Below are 24,145 nucleotides of genomic sequence, written 5' to 3'. Positions count from 1 at the left end.
GTTACGCCAGCACTGCAGAAGCTCTGGGTGCTCTGGCATCCTATTTCCCAACAGGAAAGGGGGCCTTTTTATGGATGATATGAAAAATGCCTGGTGTCTGCCAGGTCTACACCGAAACTGGTTTTGAGTCTTTCACAGATTCTCTGCCATCTAATCAGAAAGGGAAAACAGTGGCAACACCTTAAATCCATTTTAGCCCCTCTCAAACACTATAAAATCCTTTAAAAAGATGAGATTAGTAGTTCTTATGAAACTCATCTGACCACGCAGGACCTCTCTGCCCTGTTTATAGAAGCGACGAGTTATAACAAACTCCAGATGATTCTTCTCTTCCCAAGCATGAGAAATCACCAACCGGCAAACCAAGAACAAAGGGAAGCAGAGCCATAGCAATGCTGGGAAAGTGAAAGCCCTCCAATAATTTTACTCATAAGTATATTACATTTAGGAGAGCTTCCTTTTTCTTTCTTCTCTTTCCTTATTTTCTTTCTTTTCTTCTCTTTTTGACTTGATGGAATTTTACCAAAGAACAAGGGATCATGCCGAAATCCTACAGAAAGGACTTTGTCTTTTTTCGCTTTTCGTTTTGACTGTTTAATTTCGAAAAGATTTTCCAGATCAATATAGCTAACCTGTGCTAATTAAGCCATTAATGTGGGTGGTAAATGAGGCTTAGTCAAATGATAGATAATAGCCTGTGTCCTGCTGAGTTTCACACTGTGTCTCACACCTCAAAGCCATCGCAAGGTTGTACCGATCCAATTATTGATTGACTCCAGAGCTCTTCATTATACTTAATACTTTATGGACTACTTCAAAATGGTGCAGAACTGACTGAGTAGAGATCATTAAAGAATACCATCTGGTACATTAGCAAGTGTATTAGCCCCTAAGGACTTACAGGATGTTGTCTGGGCAGAAAGGATTTTATTCACATAGAAAGTTGAGCTTCCTGAGCCTTTTTTCCAGAAAAGTAAAGCAGTGGAAATGGTGCAGCTTTCCCCCGCACTCACACTCCGTGTAGAGTCTGAAACCCAGCGCTGAAGAGCCTTCACTCAGGAAGACGTCAGTCTTTCAGTCCCTCTGTATCACAACAACCTCGAAGTTTCTCCTTACTTGCTGCAACCCTTTCCAATGGCTTAAGCTTCAGCACAATTTGAGTGGGATGGAGTTTTTTTCCTTTGCCTTCAGTTGGGCCACAGTTTCACGAGACTTCTGTGAAACAAGAGGCTGGTTTGTCTCCATAGCCCATACCCTGTTGATGGCGTGGAGATAACGACAGCTTTAACATCTGGACATGTCTGCCAGAGACTGGGCAAAAGAGAAGGTAAAATCTGTGCTGGCTTATTTGTGCTGGTTATAATTCCCTGCCCAAGCCAAATATTATCCCACAGAGAAATTTTTAAATAGCATCAGAGTTATTGGTTATTTTCCTTCAGTCACTGTCACTCCCATGGGATTCTACTCTTTACATGCAGATGTCTGCATCTGACCTTGCTGTTTAAATGCCGTTATGGGACAACGGAGACAAAAGCGCCCTTCTGACTTTTTCTCTCATCCCAAAGTAGACATATAAAATAGGTCAGATGACTCATGTTGTAGAATAAGCACTTGCCTATTTGTAGGCACCTATTGTCTCTAAAGGGTGCCTAGGGACTAGCTCAGACATAAGCACTTGTGATACATGTTCCTGAAATTAGCTGAAATGAATCCCCTTCTGTAAATCTGTATCCACCAAAACAAGTATTTTCAAGTTTAAGATTGTATTCGTACAAACAGGCTCCTCTCCACACGCTCAGTACGTGACGCCTTCATCGCCCACCCCAAGACTGGCTTTCTTGGGCTGTTGAAACGCATGTCCTTGGGGGGCTGGAGGGCAGGCAGCGCAGGAGTGTGCCCCTCCGGCCTGGAGAGTCAATCGTTTCATCTGCAGCGGAATGGCACATCCTGAGTTTTATACCACCCTCAAAATTCCCAGAGAAACTTAAGGGAAAGCAATACATCTGACGCGTGAAACCTAGTCTAACAATAATTCTGGCGTTTTAACTTGGCAAAAAGCCAAAGTTAAGCAGGTGATTACAGTATCAAACATTTGCAAATAGAGAAGAAAATTCATTGTCCACACTCCTCGTGTTATGTTGCCTTGTTCTCAAAAGCTGTCTGATCCCTTCCTATTATTAAAAACGGTATTTTCTCCTGTGCTGCTTCAGCACCATTGCTAGGTTGGAGTTGGCCCTGTCGGTTCTCCCTCTCTCCTACCACATCAGTACATTTTTTTTATTTGCTCTTTCTGTCATTGCCCTTCATTACAACTCTATTTTCACTTGAAAAGCTTTCTTTCTTACACGTTTCTCACAGCTGTCTAGATAATATATCACAAAAAATATCAACTTATTAGGTTCATGAGGTGAGAGCCAGCCTAAGACTAAATCACAAAAAGTTTCGTACCCACTTGCGAGCTAGGCAGTGCGTCCAGTACAAATCTTCATATAGTTAACGGAGCCTCGAGGGGGACTCAGGTAGCAGTCAGAGTACTTCAGGGCGAGGTGTAGCCCTCAAAACCTCTAAATCCTTTCTATATTGTCCATCAGGTGTCAGGCAGCACTCTTCCCCTGTATGTGCACTCTTTGGTTTGGCAGGAGCCCGCCAAAATAACGTAACACAGACTCATGTGATTGCAAGCAGGTGAAATGAAGGCAATCCTCTCTGTTTTATAAAGCCCTGGTACCTCTTATGGCACGCTTTTTTTCTGTAATATCTAAATGAGTTGCAAAATCCCACCTTGTTTCAGAGACAAGCCCTGAACTGAGTAAAAATAAAATCGTAATTTCAAACTTTGCTGAGCCTAAGTCGTATTTAGAACCTGCCAGAGCCCTTATGTGGTACCAAGTATGTGACAGTGACCTAGAAAAAGAAATGCCCAGGAATTACTCATGCAGCAGGTTGAAGAATCCTCCCCCCTCCCCTCGTGCACTCTCGTGGAGGAGAGGACAGTGATGAATTGGGGCTGTACATCTGCACCCAAGTCGTGGTCCATATAGTGCCACTTGTTTCTCACGGCAAATTTCTCTGCTTTTAAACGTCACCATGAGGAAACGGCACTCTCCTAAGAGGAACGGAGGGGTAGTAAGTGTGTAAAATACGACGCTGTGAGATTTGTGTTCAGGCAAAGGATAAGGGTCAGAAAACAGCTCATGGCTAGATGTCAGGCCGTGAATAAACTAGACTGTGGGGGTTATGCACAGAAGGACGATCAACCAAAATGCATATATTCTGAGGATAAAAATTGTTCAGTGTAGGTCGCCTGTGGATTTGCCCTGCAGCAGCACGTTAGGGCCTTAACAATCAGACAAGCAAAATAATTGCATCTTAAATTTCTGCACTATCCTTGTGAACAGCCTTGCTATCAGATCAATAAATGAAGCCTTATCGCCCACCATTGAAAAAGCCCAACTTCAGCAAAGAGAATTGAAACATGTGGCAGGGAGGGGAAGGGAAAAAAGTGGCCTCCACACTTTAAAGTTATGAGGGACTTTTTGGAATGGTTCAGGCGAGAGCGTTACCGGAGAGAAGTGCTGAACTTGATCTGTCTCTATGTGAAGCATTTTATCAGGCTTTAATACTTGACGTGGTGCTTGTCAGCTTCAGTCTCTTCTCTTTCTTTTTTCATCAGGAGGCCAAGAAGACTGCATCCTTTCTTATGAACCTGTCACCAGGCAGGAAAGTAAGTTTCATCTGCTTCTCTGTCACTCTTCCGTATATTTTTCATTTCACATTTTGGGGGCCAGCAGAGCAGCAAGCCTTCCCGTGCCAGCCCCAGATTCTCTGTGGCTCCTTTTTCTTGGCCACTCGGTCTATCACATACAAAAGAAATGATGAAAGGGTCTCCCTCGCTAGCCCCCACTTACTAATGTTCTCAGGACTCTCCCCAGTATGCTCATTGGCCTTTACTAATAAATATGTTAATCAGTCTACAAAATATTGATTCAGATTTTCTAGATTTACTGCAATGTTGTCCCATGGTGTTGCGGTTTAGGCCAGGACAAATCAGGACACATGGGAAGCCGTTATTATTTTCCTCATGGGAAATATGGGATATGTGCCTGTAACCCGGGTAAATGAACCTACAGGAAGGCAGCTGAAAGCGGGAGCACACCCACCTGATTCAAGGGGGGATGCGCTCATGTAACTAACGAGAAAAAAATCCTACAATATCCTTTCCTTTGCCTCATGAGAGAGTCCATCTGCAAGCATTTGGGAGCGACCTTATTGAGCAACAGCCAATATATGCGCTTCCACGTAGTCATTTGACTACCTGTGCGTGCGCCACCACAGAGCTCCGCAAAACGCGTGGTGCTTGTTCCGTTTTCCTTATCCACGGCAATAAATAAATTATTCATCAGTAAAACGTACAGCTAAGTTTTCACTTCGTACATAAAGACAACAACTCTGGTTAGTGCATCTTTGGGAAGATTGACTGTTATGTGCCTTTCTTTTTGTTGTTCAGTTAATTACACCAGGCCGGTTATTATTCTGGGTCCCATGAAAGATCGGATCAACGATGATTTGATATCTGAATTCCCTGATAAGTTTGGGTCGTGTGTACCACGTAAGTATGATTTTACTCCTTGTTGTGCAGCTGAGTGGGCTGTATCCCCTGGTGCCACACATCAAGTGAACTGCTGTGAATGCAGCATCCGGGAGCTATATGGAGTTGAGTTTCTCAAAAGCCATTTTTCCATTGGACAAAAAAGGGGAAAGGAACAAACTAAAAAAGATTCTGAAGGTCTGGAGAGAATTTCTCAAAAGAATCATCTCAAAAGCTGCAGTATTTTTTTAAAGGAGCCTTCTAGCCACTAACTCAACTTACTCTTCAATTAAGCTGCGGTTTCTTAAATAAGATAAAAGTATGAAATACTGATAAAATGCAAAATGTTTCAACTCAATTGCACAGCATCCATCAGTAAAAAATACACAGTAATCTGTGATTTTTGTGAGATCTAGGCTGTCTAATCCGAAAGCAATATTGGACCCTAAATGAAGCAGAGTGTTTGTATCTTGGATCATTAGAACTTGCTGAGTGTTTATTTCAGACCCTGATTGCAGCCTTACTTCAACTTAAACTGTTGTCTCTGCAAATACCCCAGCTTAAAACTACTAGAGATGAGATCAGAATCAGGCTTATAATCAAGGCTAAATTAAATTAATGAGATCTTTTTGTCATTGTAATAGGACTAGATTTACAATCTGGAATGCATTTTGTATTTGGGGTTTGTATTTGTATTTGGGATCCTGCTGAAAAAAAAAGTGGAGTTCTGGTAAATCCTAATTTTATGTTAGCCTGTAAGTATTGATTGCAGGTAAACATCAGAAGGTATTACTTTGAAAAGACAGCTTTATTGTCATAACTCCATTGAAAATGCTATGTAGTAGCCAAAGATCTGCTCCCAGACGTAAAGCACCTCCGCTTACAGCAGACCCAGCACTATCCACTGAGCGAACCTTAACTGCAGCATTTTGTGCACGAAATGTTTTTACCGACTTCTTGGTCTTCTGTCTTTTGTTTCATGCAGATACCACACGGCCAAAGCGTGACTATGAAGTGGATGGGAGAGATTATCATTTTGTCATTTCAAGGGAACAAATGGAAAAAGATATCCAAGAGCACAAATTTATAGAAGCTGGGCAGTACAATGATAATTTATATGGAACTAGTGTCCAGTCTGTGAGATTCGTGGCAGAAAGGGTAAGTTGGCACTAATTTTATTGACCATGCAACATGACCTGTTTTGTTTCCCCGTTGTATCTCAGACATGATTCTTCTGCCAAAAAATATAAAATATCTGCAAAACGGCATCCTAATATTTATAGACTTTATAACGACTCCACAAGTGGAGTCTCTGACTTTGGCAACATCCTTGGCACTTTTTGTACCTGGATGTAGTGCCATCGATTCACACACTTGACACAGCGCCTCAAGTACGCCCCAAAACAGCCTTCCCTCTTCCCTCTGTAAGACAAGTAAATAAACTTATCTCACTTTCACAGAGGGGAAAGAACGAAGCACAGAAAGATTAAATTACTTGCCTCAGGTGACACTGGGAGTCCTTGACACAAACAAGAACTGAATTAACCAGTAAGAATATAGACATCCTATTACTTTTATCAACTGATTTTCCTCATCTCTGAAGAAAATCGTCTCCCCCCTGCAAAGATCATCCAAGTAAAAATAAAAACCAAATTTTTTCCCATATCTCCAGTGTATATTTTATATCAGCATCAAAGCAAAGGAAAGGGTGCGGAGGAGTGGAGCGCATGCCCTGGGGTCCCCCTTCCCTGGTGTGCCAGTAATGGCCCCATCCCAGCGCACTGTGTCACAGAATCATTTCCCGTCTTTGGGCTGATCTGCAGCAAACTCTGCAAAAATAAACACATCCTCAACTCTTTCCAACAGGGCAAGCACTGTATACTCGATGTGTCAGGAAATGCTATCAAACGACTACAAGTTGCACAACTCTATCCCATCGCTATCTTCATTAAGCCTAAATCGTGGGAGCCTCTGATGTAAGTATAAACTCCTTAAAGCATTTTCAGGGTAGAGTCCCAAGTGGCACAACACAGGTCTTGAGTCTACGTTTTGCCTGTCCTCTAAAATCAGTAATAACAAGAGGAAATGGGAACAGTAGAAACTTGCTCTCCCTGCCTGCCATCTGCTGTATACTGGCATCTCAAGGAATGAGCCCATGAGCCAGCAATGTGCCCTTGTGGCCAAAAAGGCCAATGACATCCTGGGGTACATCAAGAAAAGTGTGGCCAGCAGGTGGAGGGAGGTCATCCTCCCCCTCTACTCTGCCCTGGTGAGGCCGCATCTGGAGCACTGGGTCGGTCCAGTTCCGGGCTCCCCGGTTCAAGAGGGACAGGGAACTGCTGGAGAGGGGACAGCAAAGGGCTACCGAGATGCTGAGGGGACTGGAACACCTCTCTGATGAAGAAAGGCTGAGGGATTTGGGTCTCTTCAGTCTGGAAAAAAGACGGCTGAGGGGGGACCTTATCAACACTTATAAATACTTCAAGGGTGGGTGTCAGGAGGATGGGGCCAGGCTCTTTTCAGTGGTGCCCGGGGACAGGACAAGAGGTAACGGGCACGAACTTGAGCATAGGAAGTTCCACCTCAACATGAGGAGGAACTTCTTTGCTGTGAGGGTGGCAGAGCCCTGGCACAGGCTGCCCAGAGAGGTGGTGGAGTCTCCGTCTCTGGAGACATCCCAACCCCGCCTGGAGGCGTTCCTGTGCCACCTGCTGTGGGTGACCCTGCTCTGGCAGGGGGTGGGACTAGATGATCTCCAGAGGGCCCTTCCAACCCCTACTATCCTGTGATTCTGTGATTCTGTGAACCTCTCACACTGGGACGTGTGGGTTTACATGCTGGACTATGAAGGACCCCCTGCCAGTGCTCAGTGTACTCGTTCCAACCTCAGCAGCAAGTTCACCAAGGACTCATTGTGGTATGGCTTGTTCCATCCAGCCCTTGGTGCTCCTGCGGTGTAGAGTCTGGTCACAGAGTGAACCAGAGGGTAAACCTGTGTCAGATTTGCAGTGTGTGCCCCTTTCTTTATTTACGTGAAGGTTTGTAAGAGGGTAGGCGAGGACCCACGGGACTGGAGACGGGCAAATGTAACACTTGGAGAAGGAAAGAGAAGGCACCAACTTCATGCTGTCACCTGGCAACCTAATTTCAATACTCAGAAAACTCTGGGATCCAGGGAACAGTTAAGCAACTCAAATATAATAACTGAGAGGATAAAAAGGTTCTAAGAAGCAGCCAATGTGTGCACATCAAGAGCAAATCAATCTTATTTCCTTCTTTCATGAAATGGGTACAAATAATTTTATTGCCTCTTAATTTTTATTCTGGCTCCATGGGACATTCTCAGTAGCAGCTTAGGGAAATACGGTCCAGAGGGAATCACCGGAGGCCGTGTGCACAACCATACTCAGTCGTTGAAAATGGCACTGTTCAACTGGGAGGGTAACAGAAATCCTGCAAGGGTATTTCCTGAGCTGTGCCCCTATTTGGGACTACTTGTTATTTTCATGAATTACTTGAATGATGAATTGGGCATTACTTTTGCAAAGTTTGTGAATAAGTCAAGGCTGAGTGAGGTGGCAAGCACTTTGGAGGGTAAGATAAAAACTCAATGTAAAATCAGTAAGATGAAATTCAGCACAGACAAAGGAGAGAAAATGAAATGCACGAGCACAAGCAGGGAATAATTAAGCTATAGCACTGCGGAAAAGCATCTGGCGGTCGGGATGGATCACAGAGGAGTATGAATGGATGGATAATGCAGTTGCAAAAAAGGAAACTGCCACTGTGGGCTGTGTTAACATCAGCGTTGTGTAAGGACACAACAGACGGTTATTTTGTTTTACTGGGTATGGATGAGGCCTCAGCTGGAGCGCTGGCCGGGTTCTGGGTACCACCCTGGAAGTGGGGGAGGAATGCGGGTTGCCTAGTGGCAAGGAGAGAAGACTGAGGAGGAAATATGGAAGTGATCTTCATACCGATCAAAGCTCAGGATAAAATACATTGTGATGAATTGTTTTCCATGTACAAGCTTCCATGTAACAAGAGTTATCAGCTTAATTTGCTGTGATAGGAACAAAATTTTGAACTCTGTGCTTTCCCCTCACCAAAGACTCTGCAAATGCCAGGTGATGCCATAAGTACCTGCTACACAGCTAAAATGTAGGCATCCCCCCTCCTGTGACGGAGGCGTATCTGGTTACGGTGACGGTGTGCCCACAACCATTGGGTGACAGAGCTGGAGAATGCTAACACGCCCCATCCCGTGGATGTGCATCCTCCCTGGCCCCGCATTTGGTGATAAGGTCCAGCCACATTACAGGGAATGACGCGCAGTATGTGGTACTTGCACAGCCCCATCCTGACCAAAGCCATCTCGGGTTGGATGACTTCTTGACATTTCTTCCAGCCCTACAATTCAATTATATTCTGATTATGTTGCTGTATAGAAGGGGAAGAGTAGTCTGATAGCCTGCCTTCTGCATTGATTCTTTTAAGATAGATCTTGACCTACAGTTTTCCCATCCAGAATGTGTTTCCGTTATTTGTTTAATGCTGACATTGCATCTAGAGTTATTTGGGAAAAAAAAAAGAAAAAGTAAATAAAAGTGGCCCTTACTCTGAAAAATACATTAGGCAGAACTAGAAATGTGGTAATAACAAAAAGGCTTCATTGATTTGATATAAGAACAACAAATCCTTGAACAGAATGACTGAAAAGTGTTATAAGGACGCAAAATATTATGACAACCATCCTGTTATTAAACCAAAGCAATGCTAATATTTCACATAGGACAAAACAAGTTCTGCAGAGTTAGCAGAATTTTCCTTACTGATATAAATCAAAAGTAAGCTATTCTTCACTCTCCAAATCTAAACTTGTGTTGACAGTATGGTAGGGACAAACAAAGTGAAATCCATTATATGACTGTGAATTCCTTGTTCTGCAAATACCCTGTGGAAGACACCCTTAATTAGAAATCCAAACTTTTGTGGGCCAGCAAAAATCCTTATATATCAGTACTAGTTTGTGACTTTTTGCAGTAATATGGCTTATATAAATAAATTATGTAAACACAATACAACTCATAAAAAAAAAAGAGAAAAATGTAATGAATTCAGGCATTCTAAATTAGCTTATCCCCTGCAGCCTGCTCTCCACAAGTAATCTTTTTAATCAAGTTAATCTATCTAATGTGTATTTTATATCAAACAGTACCCAAAATTAGTTTCTAACAGAAATGAGAACTCTTAATGTTAACAGTATCATTCTTTTTAAAGAATTATCTTGAGAATAATGACATAATTCTGAGCCCTTTGCTTGCGAAAATCATTTATTTTATTTAGTAATGCAGCTAAATCACTCGGGGTCTGGCTAAACAAATACACAGTCTGGCATAAGCGGTAGCGAGTTGTAGAGTGTGCATAGATGAGTGGATATAACACATTTCCAATAGATACTATTATTTTAGTATGGAAAAGCTTAACATGGTAAAGCAGTGCTCTGTGGGAACAGAAAGAGGACATTTTTATGACAGCATAACTGTGTTCACTGAGTCTTTTTATGTATGTTACTACTACAGCACAAAAATTATAAGTTTATCTGCAGTAACTGTTACTCCGGTTCATACAAATGAGTGGAAAGTTAGCATAATAGCAAAATAAAACCATAAAAGACAAAAAAAAAAAAAGGGCTACTCAGAAGATCCAGAGAAAGAAAGTCAAAAGATTTAACTTGCAGCAAAATTAGCACTTAAAGTCTAATTCTCATTTACACATATGGTCCTTTGCCCCCGTCCGACAGCGAAGGTAAGAAGAGTGAAGGGAGCACTGCACTTGAAACCTGATTGTTGCCGGTTCTCTGGAAATATGCTGGTACCACTAATCACCACAGCAACAGAAAACCATAAGGCACCAGTGGGTGTAACAGCAACCAGAACACATGGCCTGAGCGGGATGTCTCCTGAGGCTGTTTTCTTCAATTACATTCAGTCCTGGCAAACAAATTGCTGTAAACAAACTGCTCCATCATCCTCCCTCCCTCCCTCCCTCCCTCCCTTCCTTCCTTCCTTCCTTCCTTCCTTCCTTCCTTCCTTCCTTCCTTCCTTCCTCTCTTCCTCTCTTCTTTCCTCCCTCCCTCCCTCCCTTCCTTCCTTCCTTCTTTCCTCCCTCCCTCCCTCCCTTCCTCTCTTCCTCCCTCCCTCCCTCCCTCCCTCCCTTCCTTCCTTCCTTCCTTCCTTCCTTCCTTCCTTCCTTCCTTCCTTCCTTTCCCACCCTTGCATGATTCCACCTCACAGGTTCAATCCCAGAGGCATCCCTGTTGGTACCTCTCAATCGGTCTCTCTCTAGAAGAAGGACCATGGTGGGATCATGGGGAGGAGAGCTGGAAGCAGTGAAGAGCCTGCCTGACTGAACTCTTCACTGGGAGAGGAGGAAAGCACTGGAAAATGTGCCCGGAGGGACAGCTCTTTTCAAGCATTTGCAGGTGCAGGTCCCTGGCTAGGAAACTAAAATTTAGAAGGGACTACGGTTTGGCAGCACTTTTAATTCGTTATGAAAAATGGACATCATGGTCCTCCTCCTTCTCCATCCTCTCTCCTGAAGGCACAGGGTGGGCAGAGGCACGAATACAACCAGCACAGTTTTATACCCCAGGCAAAGCGGAATATGTAATGCAAATTTCTACTTATTTCAAAGTACTTACTATTTAAAATGATTTTTTGTGTTTTTATTTGTATTTTCTCCTCTGATATTCAAAGATCTTGAGGAATACTTCTCAAGTATCCTAGATCTAGGATCCTAGATCACAAATAGATCTAGGAGGAGGAAGCTGTTAGCACTAGAACATTGGTAGAGTGTCCTTAAGACCAAAATGTTAAGTTTGCATAAGAATTTGCAATGGTGTGTCCCACTTCAAGACCGAGTTTTGGTTCAGACACCTAAAGATATGTTCAAGAAGGCGTACCTGATGAGTAGCCCACCTGAACTCAATTAGATAGCAATCTTTCCAATAAACAGAACTAGTAGTATTACAAATTTAGCAGCAAGACACAGATTGGCATGTATTAAACCTGTTTATATAATCCACAAACAACTGTCATCAACTTTTAAAGAAATCTTTCTCATCCTTCATTTCATGAACCTGCTTTCTGCATTGCATTAGTACCTCCAGAGAGATTTTTCTAAGCAATGTTCCCAGGTCTATGGTTAGTTATATAGATAGACAGCTTTAAGCCTTTTCTAAAAATACCTTTTTACATCCTGGAAACCTTACAGGATGTTTTTCAGAAGGCAGGTAGGAGTTAGCTGTAGCAAGTTCATTCTGTTGTGCACTTCATAGATCATTTTTTCATGCACCATCATGCACCTAATTTCCTACATGCATCACCCATGGCATTAAATCAGATTTCTGTAGAACACAAGACGCACCCTTCTGTTGCTTTCCTAGTTTTCTCAGAAAATTTCCATTGTGTTTTAAGAAAAATTAATCTATGCTGTGAAAAAATGCTAGAACAAGCAAACTCTTTTTATTATTGCTAATTAACTTGGATATCTGCAGGCATATATGTGTAAGGCAGTGGATGAGTATGCGCTTGATTCTTTTCAAGGACAGAGTGGAATTAAAAGCTGAGCGTGCACGGGCAAGTCAATTCATTTCTTGAAGTTATTAAATAATACCTCTGTTGAAACAGAAATGCTCCATCAAATAACGAAATATTGGCAATAACAGAATGTTAGTGACACTGCCTATGTTTTTACGTTTGTTGGTACCCTATACATTTTAGAATCTGTAAGTCACCCTTGACTAGGAATCTATCTTGTTAATCAGAAAGGACTGGAACAGAGAACATAAATAAATAACTCAGTTTGGTTTCTCATGTTATCTGGAATTCTTGCCCCCACCTGAACCAAGAAGTCTCCCTGGAAGACATGCTGAGTCCTTCTGGGGCATCCCTACAGGGTTTACAATGACTCTGGCATTCCTTCCACAGGGTCAGGAGTCTCAGTGTGCCGAATCCTGCCTTTAATCTTGATTTCACTTCCATAGCCCCAGCCTCAGTCAAAACCAGGCTTCTGTTTCAGCAGTTTGGACAACCTTATTCAGCTGAGACAGCCAGCTGTGGGCCTGGGAGGTGGAGTGCTCTGAGTCTCAGACCTTGAGACCTTCTGGCTCCCAGATTTGCCCGTGGCTTCCTGATGCCACAAGTCCATCTCAGTTGGCAGTTACCAGGTTTGGGCCTCATATTTTGTTTGGGAATGTGGAGTAGTGAACCCAAAACAATAAATTGCGGGAGAAATGGTAAATAGTCCAGAAATGTAGCTTTATACTGCATAAGAATGAAATTAAATTTAAATTACTGAAACTGTCCATTAAATGATAGAATTTCGCTGCTTGATTCTTGTACCATTCTCAATCCATCTGTTATTCAGTTGAACGTATCTTTTAGAAAGCTCTGCTGGTAAGAAACTAAACTTTTTTATGACTTCCTCTGTGTTTCTAGGGAAATGAACAAACGTCTTACAGAGGAGCAAGCGAAGAAAACCTATGATCGAGCAATTAAATTAGAACAAGAATTTGGAGAATATTTTACAGGTATGTTTTTATTAAAAATATTTTTTCCCAAGATATAGTGTTTTATTGTAAAACAACTGGATCAGCTGCGTCTCTGGCCTATAGTGCATATCGGTATAGTGTGCCCACAGTAAGGACTCCTGGCTGGAGACCATTGTTTACCCGAAATTCAAGAGCAGTTGAGGCGTTAAACTCCTCAAAAGTTTGATGCCCTGAAGGAATAGCTATCCATGAATTTCATTCCCTCCCTGACCCAAAAATGCTCTTAATGAAGTCATGTGTATTTGTAAGACCAAAGAATTCCTCACTAGCTCAAGGCAAGAGCTCAGCTACAGATCATGGGAGGGAAAGAGAAGGGCATCATCTTCCTCACCTGGAAAAGATTTAAGACCTGCTCTGGGTCCCAGCATTTCTTTTGGGTAGGTTTAGGAGTTCCCTACTCAGGGGCCTGGTATTTGTGAATAACACTCAGAAGCCCCCAGTTGTGCCTCCACATGCTGCCAGTGAGCATAATCTGAACTGCAGTTCCAGATTTATACTGTGGGGACAAGGAATTTAAAAGTATAGACACTGTGCTGTTGCTTTATCTTCTGTCAACTCGGGCCTGGTCTAGTTAACTTTTGCAGCTGAGAGTGAGTTTATTATAAGCAGGTCAGGAAAAGAATAGTCTTTAAATCTACTGCTACTCACTGCTGAAGTAGCTTCTGAGTGAAATGAAATGTAAAGCTTGACTTGCAACCGTGGGAACTACCGTGCTGCCCTCCCCTAGGACAGAACTGCTAGTTCTCTACACTAACCTAGCTCAGCCTTCTCACTACAAGCAGTGGGATGGGTGTCTGTCATGGGAAGGTGCCATCGGTTTGAACTTAGTTGCCATCTGCAGGGGCATGACTTTCCCATAATCAACATCACAGTGTGCTGGTGTGGTATTCCTTCTCATTTCATCACTATCTACAAGTACACTGAAAATCTGCTGATGCTGGATGCTGTAGAATATACCAATTAAAGATGTATTGATATGTTTTCTTACTGCAGCTATTGTCCAAGGAGATAGCTTAGAAGATATATATAATCAATGCAAACTTGTAATTGAAGAACAATCTGGGCCTTTCATCTGGATTCCTTCAAAGGAAAAATTATAAATTAGCCACTGCACCTCTGATTACGACGGGAGAATATTTAGAAGAAAACTATAATATACTATTTGGAGGCTTTCCTGTTTTTGTTGCATTTATGTTCTTTGCAGTCAATGTGAATTTTGATGAATGTACAACACAAAGTGTTTGAAGCCATGAAGGACACTGATGGGTCAAAGGGTAGGAACAAAAAGACTTCTACCATATAAAGCAAATCTGTTGTGTGCTCAGAGCACCAGTTGTAGGTATAAACTTTTGACATGGAGACCCTCTGTCAAGGGGAGCTAGCCACCTCCTGTGCCCACGCGGACATTTTGGTAGATTTCAATGGCTGAGCTCAGTGTGTTGATTGCTTTAAAGAGAAGTTCCCAGCTCTTGAACCTCATATAGGGCTTGATCCTGCAAGGCGCTCAGCACTTGACCCCAGTTCCTACACGAGTAGCCCGTTGACTTGGAGTCACTTGTGGTCTTTCCCTACGCCGTTCAGTCCCATCAGTTCCAGTAGGACTATTCATGTGCTCAAAGCTAAGCACAGGCTTAAGCGTTTTGCTAGATCAGGGCCACACGCACCTTGCAAAATCAAGCTCAGAGTACTTGGTCCACTTCCTACTGAAGTCACTGGTGATGCTCTTTGACTTGACTAGGAGGTGGGTCCTATTCTAAGCTTGTCATTGCACATTTGTAGTTGGTACACCTCGACTTTGGTAACTATGCACATCTTTTGATTTCTGAAACCAAGTCAAGCATTTCTTTTTTTTCCCCTTTGGAAACACTATTGCATCAGGAACTAATAACAATATAGTTTATTTTAATGGAGTTTGGGGGTGGGAGAGGATGGAAGCATTTCACATCACACACACACACACACACGTGGACACAAACGCATTCCCATGCAGACACACACATGTATGAGGATTCACAGCACCTATGTTGACAAGGAGGGATACAACTGGGAAAAGCTTTAAAATTTTTGATTGTCTATTTTATCATTTATATTGATAGAAGGCACTTAAAGATGGAATAATTTATAAAAATAAAAATATATTGATGTATAGAAACTAATTTCTATAGGTAAAAATGTTTTTGTGAGATATTTTGTAAAGATTAATTAATTGAAAGATTAAATATTTACACCCTGTGCGACTGTAAAATGTAAAGAGGACCATCAAGTTGCATTATCCCTTTTCCATAACAGATTCTTTATTATTAACGACAAGCAAGACAATTCCTTAAATTGTAGTTGTCATCTTGTTTTTCTCTCGATTTTATCCTCTCCCTTGCCTCTATTTAATCACGATGAACTCCTGTGGAAAGATCTCTTGAACTGACTGCCCTGTAGGACCCTTTCTGAACACAAAAGGATAATGCATCTTTAAATTGAGATGGACGATTTCTCAGAAGCAAAATGTCAGTGCTTGAATGCAGTTACTAATTTCTCTCTTGGAGGGAGTCACACTTCACCCCCCAAAATTTTATGATTCTTCCTGTTTCTTTAAAGGAAATACCAAAAGCATTTGATCTTTCCTCTCTTTGCAGGCAGGCAGGTCACCAACTAACTTCTATCTTCAATTCATTTCACAGTCAACAAGGGTCTTAAAAGCAAGAACTGAGGCAATGGACATTTGTGAGGGATTTGGGGAAAGTCTGTGGAGTTGCAGTTTGGGGTGCATGGAAGGGGAGCGGGGGGTATTTTTTTCTCGTCTCACATTGCCCTTCCTTTGTATATTGATGCCATTCTTCACTCTGACACGCGAGGGGACAGCTGCAAGAGATATTATGATGGTAAACTGAATTGCCTTTGCTGCTGCTGGACCAAGTTTTCTATAAAACCCACGCTCTCCTGCCTGCTGTGCCGCAGGAGTGCAGTGCGTGTTAGCTGGTGGCTACGGTAACCCTAATGCTTAAGGACATTTTAAGGGCAAACGCTAAATAGACTCCTCGGTTACTCGTCTATTTGAAGCTTACATTTCTACACCCTGTCAAGCCGACAGGAATATCCAGCCAACCTCCGCGGACAAGCTCCGACGAGCTGGATGTTTGCGATACAGCCACCAGCAGTGACAGGGTTAAAAATAGGGGCATTTTAGTGGCCCTGAGGTGGCCTCTCACTTACTGCCCTGCTACCGTAACTTTGAGAAGTTCACACTTCTTTATCTACTATTTTTCTTGCCTGGCCAGCGCAGATTTACAAACAAGGGTTTCAGTTATGTCTCCAAAAGAGCTTTGTAACCAGAAGGGCTAGAAACATTTTATTTTATTTTTACAAAACGTAAATGAACAACGAAAGCTTAAATTTTGGACAATTCTGCAGAAATCCACAGAGTGACCCCAGATCTTTGGAAGCCATGGATTTTTCCATGCTGGCAAAGTGCTATTGCCCCAGGTTGGGAAATAACCCACCAGACCTGAAAAAAACCAAGCATCCTAAAGCAGGAACTTCATTCTAGTTTTCAGCTCTGTTTTTAAGCAATCAATCACATCTGCTTCTTTGTTTCTTAGTTCAGCATGCAGCCTTTTACGGTACTATCCTACTAGTAACTGTTTTGCTTTGTCATGTGCTGTGCTTTATGGTGAACAGTAACACTATGGCTGAGTACAATCAATTTTTCCATCAGTCCTTGGTTACTGTAGTAACATTATTTATTTTTCCCTGTCTGTTGTTTGTGCTTCCAATTTAGAGTTGCCATTGCACTTCCTTCTTTTTTTTTTTTTTTTTTTTTTTTAAATAAAACATATATTTAAAAACAATACACCAAGAGAAGCGGCGAGAGGTCTTATTTCCCTTAGGGCTTGTACTGCCATTTGTTTTGTGCGTTGAAGTTTTGCGTTTCATGTTTTAGCATCCTCAGAGCTGCAGTTCGTTTTTGCCTTGCAGCTGTTCAGATCATACTGGGTGGTAGTGGGAGGAGGAAGAGAAACACAAGATTCATGCAAAATTACATCTGGTGCACAAAAAAGAAAAAAAAAACAAAAAAAAAGTCCAAACTCACAACCCACAGCAGTTGGCGCCTGAGACCATGTTGGTGCTAACACAGCTTAGCGAAATCAGATTCCTTTTCTGTCCATGGAAAAGACTTGCGAGCGTCTAAACATGAGACAAATGCAAATGCTGGACCCTTTAGGAAAAGTGCCGGATCACACCCCTGGTGCTATTTCTCATGTTCTGGCACAGTGTGTAGCACCGTAGGGTCTAAGCAGAACCAAAATTGTCACGGCTTTTTGTCCACCCATGAATGATCATCACGACGACATCTTGCTAGCTTTGTGCAGATGTGCAATACTACAACCTATTTATTTCTCCTGGCCACAAAGCATCTCCCATGCACTGACTCATTGAGAGCTTGCTAACAGGGCTCAGCGGAACGGCACTCTTTGCTGGTCTGACCGTCAACCAGTGAAAGAGCTTCTTTCTTGCTTAATTCCCCCTTCCTACAGAGGTACCCTGTCCACGCTAGCGCTTTGTGATTTCTTTGGTAGTAAAGGCTGTTTCTAGATAAATATTCTGTGATGTAATTGTGTTTGTAGCTAGCATGGTTTGACGCTCCGGTGTGGATAGGGTCCTAGGAACCACCCTGTGAAAGTCAAGGATAAGAAATCTCTTCGTTGCACTGAAATGTCAAATCCTCATCCTGGAGAGCAGTGTGGAACCTGAGCTAATAACCACTACGAGCCAGCGACAGTGTCCTAGTTATACAACGTCCATCTACCTATTTACAGTAGTTTTCTATGGAGAAATTGTTGGTGTTACACCTTCACTGTTACTTGCCCATCAGCACTCGGTCAAATCGGTTCTTTTTTTCGGTTTTCTTATATTTTAACTTTTGTTTTTCAAATTGTATCCCTGACCAGAGGACTCAGTGAGTGACAACACATGAGGATGTTTGTAGGAAAAACAGTGTAGATGAAAAAAGTCTCAATCTTCTTTTTAAGCTGCAGATTTGAAGCCATAATATCTGCCGTGTTCACAGAAAGTGGTCTTTTATCCTTCACAGCTTTTAATCTCAGCATTTTTTCTCTTGGACATTTTGTCTGCCATGTTATGCATGCGGTTCACTGTTCAACTGCATTCATGTGCTCAAGCTCATGCCTTGGTGGAATAAATGTATTTTCCTATTCCATTAAAAATTAGACATCTTGTCGATTAGTTCAGAAGTAAGAATGAGATCACCATTGTGTTAAAAAAAAAAAAGATTCCCATTTTAGGGCACAAATCAGCATCAACGCTAACAGCAAATAACATCTAAAATCTATTCAGCATATAGCTAGCCTAGATCCTCAGCCGGTGTAAATCACTGTCACTCCATTGATTTCACAGAATCACAGAATGGTTTGGGTTGGAAGGGACCTTTAGAGAGCATCGAGTCCAGCCCCCCTGCAGTGAGCAGGGACATCAGTGGAGTCCATCCCATTTACACCGCCTGAAGTTGCACTTTCGTTCTCCCCACTACACTGATCTTTCAGCATTACTGTAAAACACCAAGGCCACGTGATTAAAGAGCAGCTCAGCACTTTCCATCATTATTTACTGCTTGTATTACTGTAGCACCCAGAGGGCCAAGTCATGGAGCAAGATTCTTTTGAGGTAGGTGCTGTGAAATTGCTGAACAAAAAGACACCCCATGGGCCAAATGCTGTGGCCGGATTTTCAGAAGGCTTCAGCCCCACCAACATCTCGCCAAAAGCAATAGGAACCACTACCCCCTTTGGCCCTTTTGAGACTCTGTCGTTAAGGTGAGCAGTGTGAGACGCAATTTATCATCCCTCACGCCGCGTTAGCAGCTTACGCCATCTGGCCCTGACCTACAGCGCAGGTACCTCGCCCTGGTGTAAAACAGCATTTCTGGGGATGCAGCCAGCATCCTAGGCAAGATCTTTTTCAGGGGAAAAAAAGGCAAAAAGAAAAAAAAAAAAAGGCAAAAAAAAAAAAGGCAACACTGTTGGCTCTTAGTGGGATAGCAACCTTTTAATTTGTGTTCCTAAATTTGAATCGGCCAGTCCGAATTTCCGAGTGCAGGCTCCATCCGGCACGCTGGCCGGCGCGCGTCTCTTCAGCAGGATGTTCCTCAGCCCAGCTGTAGTGTGGGGTACTCAGAATCTGAACTGGAGTTTACAAAATACCCTGTCCAGCTTACACTCCTGTTATGTGTAAATACTCTGCGCATCCATTCCATTTGTGTAAAGAATAAAGCACACACAATTATAAAAATTAAGATGTATATTTCATACTAGCTGTGTCCTTGCTTATTTATTCCAGTCCAAGCTCTCAGCTGTGGTTCAGTTGTAAATGCTTGATAGAGTGTTTATAAATATGTCATGAATTTTATTATAAAATATTAATATTAAAGCATTTTTACACTTTATAGCAAATGGCTTCTTCACAAGGCATAATTTGTCTTTTTTCCTTAAAGCAGAATAGTAAGAGAATGAATATGCTCTTAATATGTCTCGAGACACTATCACAACTATCACACAAGACAGACGCAAGTGTGGAAAGGGGATGGTGGTTTCAAAAATGACTGAGGATACCGAAACTTTTTTCTTTCTTGCACTTTTTTTCTTTTTGACTTCACACTGACATGGAAGTTACCACCAAGAAGATTCACTCTAGTGAAGTACCACCACTTTCTCCTTAGCACACTTCTGCTGCGCATTGGGTATCGTCAGCATCTTGGTGAATAATTATCAGAATTATTTTTTTTTTTCATTAAAGAATTGTTCCATGTTTCTGACATCACAGCACATCCATTGGGACAAAGACTGTAATAATTACACGCTTGTAAGCAGCTTGGTGGAGCATAAACTTCCGTTGTGCTATGGAGTCCCAACAGCCCAAGAACCTTGGGTTTTGGCCATCCCAGGCATGTCTTTGCAGATGGTTTGTGGGCTCCAGGGAGGCCAGTGAACACTGTCAGTATCGGGCAGAGGCAGAAACATGACAGGGACACTGCTGTCAACCCACAGCAAGATTCAGTCTGCAGAGGACCACGGAGCCCCCAGATGGCTCTGGGAGCCACAACTGACACTCCAGGGAGAAAAACTCTGTCCACAGAGTTTTACATGCGTAATCACAAGCATGGTTAATCATCTAAACATTCATTGTGAGGCTTTAGACTTCTCCAATAGATTCAGAAGAGGGAGAGAATCCAAATCACAGTTCACATTGATATGCAGATGAGCACAACTTAGGGGAAAAAAAAAAGTTAGCAAGTTATTTTTGAGATGCCTGTTTACTGAGCAATTTTTCACAGCGGTAAGTTACTGCTCCAACAATCTTAGCAACAAAGTGAGGTTACTTTCCTGAGCAGCACTGTACAAAGCAATCTGTAGGTGGGCTCTTCGTTTCAGAGCAGCAGCTCTTATTAAAGTACTTTCTTCTTCATCCTATCTCTAGGCAAACCTGAGCTAATTCCCCAGACTAAATTCTGCAAAAACAAGAGAAATTTGAAAAACAATCTCTATAAAATGCCTGGGAAGCAGGAAATGCTTAAAATTGGAGGAAACTAGACATGCCGTGACTATTGATTTAGGCAGTGGTGGCAAACTTTGAGAGCCTGTTGCCTCATCTAGGCATGGAGTATGTCCGGAACGGTCACCTTCTCTCATTCGTCCCACCGCCTTTCAATGGTCCCTTCAGACAGCCAGCCAAATATCTGGACTCAGTCATCCAATCACACCCCCGTGGCTTGAAAGACACCATGTCCCAGTTTGAAAAATTATTTGGGACCAGCTTTGCAAGGTAGGTGGGCAGAACTTGTACGTGCCGATACCACCAAGTGCCTAATCCACCTTGGGAAAGTCATTTCACACTGATTTTCAAAGGAATTTATGTGCCTATCTGGCATCAGCAAGTTATTCATTTCACTGTAATTGTAGCACTTTACAGCTGGCACATAGCAAGGAAATGACACCCGGGTCCCTTTATCTCCTGTGGTAGAGCAGGAAAATGGAGCGTCAGTTCCTAAATCTCTGGGCAACTACCAGATGCCCTTCCCCACCAGCAATCCACGTAGCAATCTTTGTTATCAAAAATCTTGGACAATGCAGAAATAGTTACCATCATAGCCCTGCCAGAGCAGGACTCGCCAAACAGCACCATTACGAAGCCCGTTGCTGCAAGGAAGGTGACACCACGGCTGCAGAGCAAGGGTTGGTTGGCAGGACAGGTCACCAGTAAATCAGCCACAGCTGAACTGGTCTGTAGACCAGTTTGGAAAGCTGTGGACAAAAGCACAGCTCCCCTGCTCAGTGGAGGGGGGCTGTTCTGGATTGCACCCGCCGCTGCAGTCTCCTGCTGGTGGAGACGGTTCCTCCCTGGCACGCTGGGGAGCTGATGGTGCCAGATATCCCAGGGAGGCAGAGCGCGGTGCCCAGAAGAGATAACTAATTTTAGTCAGCGAAGAAATTGAAATGCTTGCTGCGGAAGCTCATTAACTACTGTCAACTGCTCATTAGCCCTTGATCTAAGCAGAAGCAGGTGGTGGCAACCAGGGAAAATGAATTAGGTCTACTATATTATTAGTGTAATAGTAATAGGGCTGTTATAACATCAGTGGAAAAGCAACACACAGCTGGCCTCTACACTACACCCACTGGTTAGCTAATGTCTCAGGCTAAACAACGAGCCTGAATTTGAGGGATTGCTCTGGTAGGTATGGAGGGTAAAGCGCTTTCACCTAAGCTTCTCATGGCTCCCCTTCCACAGAGTGACTCCCCGATGCTGCCAAAGACTTTGCCTTGCAGTAGAGTCTAGAAATTCAATAGGGCCTCAGCTATAAATTGCAATTTGCAGATGCCTTTAAGCTGCAAAACTCTAGGATGGGCTTTAAACATGTGACGAAATTATAAAGACGCTGGGAACCTTGAGTTAAATCCACCTTTTACAGCTCACATGAAGTCCCAGTCTGCAGCAGGCACTCAACAGCGGCACCAGGAAACCCTGTCTGACTTCTGCCTGACCTACCTGCCCCAGCAGGCTGGTCTGAACAAAAATCATGCCAGACACCAAGGAAACATTTTCTTTAGGGTTTTCTTGCTGCCTTCTCACTTTTTCCCAAGAAAGGGTGGTGTCACTGTGCCATCTGCCGTAACAGCTGGTCAAGGGGCTGTTCATTATCTTCAAAGTCAAAGCACTGGGCTAAATTGCCATAGTCATCACCATGTTTAAGTACTGAGAGTGGCAAACCTATGTCAAACACCCATTTCTTTCTCTCTTTTTTAACAGAAAGTGTTTTGAACGCTGTTGACCCAATGACTCACAGAACGAATCTAAAGGGTCTGAGGGTAAACGCTTGTCTTATGCTCCCGTCATCGCCTGTGCACAATAGGGGATTTGGACAGGCTCTGCAGGACGCAGGAGCCACCAAAGCACCCTTTTTCCTCCTCTGGCGGTGTATTTAGTGGCTGTATTCTGCCAGCCTGGATGTCATTTGCTGGGAATCAGTTGCTGAATAATGGCAATACACCTCCAGTAAAATATTAGACAAATATTTTCCAAGCTTTTAACTCCTCATCTGTATATAATCCTTCTTTAATAGGGCTGGCATTTGCTGTAGGTAAGTATGCTGATCAGCTTACAATATAATCTCCCGGGCAGCGTATCCAGAGCCTCTTTTTTCAATAGACACCATGTCGTCCTATTTAAGAGATACCAAATGAGAAGGAAAACACTCTTCTGAGGCTGTGTCTGCTAAACAGGGAAAAGCCCTGCGGACTGCCGACTCCAAGGCAATCGGCAGAAGGCGCATTCCCAACTCAACGAGCTTAGGTGTTCGCCTGACTTTAGTCCACAGTGGAACTGGATTTGGGGAATGGGCGCGGTGTATGGACGTGAGGTAAGTGGATATTCAGCTGGTTGGATTTGGGGTGGCAATCTCATCAACGATAGCAGGTACATAAGTGAGGCCATAGGCCCCAGACAGAGTTGATGGCGAGGTGTGGGAGGAGGAAGGTCTCACGTTACTCAGTGCCCGATTCACTCTATTAACCGCAGAGTTACAGATGGAGACGAAAGGGTCTCTGAGCATAACGTTAGATAGGGCAAATACCAACTGCAATGCATTAAAGAACCTGAAGTAAAACACTAGGGACAAGGCAAGGGGTAATTCATAGTCCTATGGAAGAAGCCAGTTAACAGAGCCTTTGCTCATGGAGAGAAATCCTCAGGGAACACAAATTTCTGCCCCAAATATAGCAACTGCCTTCCCTTAAGCAGGAATCGAGGCACCATAGTGTGCGACTCGCGCAGCCAAGGCACAATCTCACTGCTCACACATGCTTTCTGAAGGTCCCATCCATACTGACGTCCCAACCCATCACCCTAAGCCAGCTCCACTGGCTCTGCAGAATAGCTGCAGCGCCGTATGTCCCGCCCTGGAGTGCAAGCACCACGTTCCCACCTACAAATCTGCAGTCTAGAGCCCAGAAACTCTGCAACATTTGGACGCCCACGCTCTCGTGAGGTAAAATTTTACAGGGCAGCTCTTCAAGGTCCCTCACGTAGGTATGCAGGCAGTATGTACCCACCACTGCCCACCCCAGGGCAAGGAATGCCTACAATGCATTTTCTCTATAGCTGTCTTGAGATTCAATGTGATGAAGCTAGTGTCCCACCGGATCGCCCAGCCTGGCTGGAAGGCTTGTGGGAGGAAAGAGGAGCATACACACACAGGCAGTGGTATCTCATGGAGGGTTTGCCACCTTGGCTGGACCAGAGTCATTGGAGTGCTGGAGGTACAGGTTGTTTAGGAATTAATTCTCTTGATAGCAGCTAGAGCTAAGGGTTCCCAAGCTTCCCATAGAAACATAGCCAAAGATTTATATTTTCCCTCAGTGACGCTTGCTGCCCATTTG

The 24,145-nt window shown here is 43.2% G+C and overlaps 1 protein-coding gene across 23 annotated transcripts in view; it reads left to right on the top strand.

Moving 5' to 3' along the window:
- Positions 1 to 16,941, top strand: part of DLG2 (discs large MAGUK scaffold protein 2) — a 1,057,033-nt gene extending 1,040,092 nt beyond the window's left edge. For all 23 annotated transcript variants that reach the window (XM_054188265.1, XM_054188269.1, XM_054188274.1 and 20 more), the window contains 6 exons: positions 3,674 to 3,724; positions 4,508 to 4,609; positions 5,574 to 5,746; positions 6,455 to 6,564; positions 13,090 to 13,181; positions 14,196 to 16,941. In XM_054188265.1, coding sequence (XP_054044240.1) covers positions 3,674 to 3,724; positions 4,508 to 4,609; positions 5,574 to 5,746; positions 6,455 to 6,564; positions 13,090 to 13,181; positions 14,196 to 14,302 — 635 coding nt within the window. In that variant the 3' untranslated portion in view covers positions 14,303 to 16,941. The remainder of the gene's footprint in view (positions 1 to 3,673; positions 3,725 to 4,507; positions 4,610 to 5,573; positions 5,747 to 6,454; positions 6,565 to 13,089; positions 13,182 to 14,195) is intronic.
- The last annotated feature ends 7,204 nt before the right edge of the window (positions 16,942 to 24,145 follow it).

This window comes from Rissa tridactyla, chromosome 1, assembly GCF_028500815.1.
Source record: "Rissa tridactyla isolate bRisTri1 chromosome 1, bRisTri1.patW.cur.20221130, whole genome shotgun sequence".
Taxonomy (NCBI): Eukaryota; Metazoa; Chordata; class Aves; order Charadriiformes; family Laridae; genus Rissa; species Rissa tridactyla.
The sequence above is the reverse complement of the archived record's forward strand: the minus strand, read 5'-3'. Positions and strand labels throughout refer to the sequence as shown.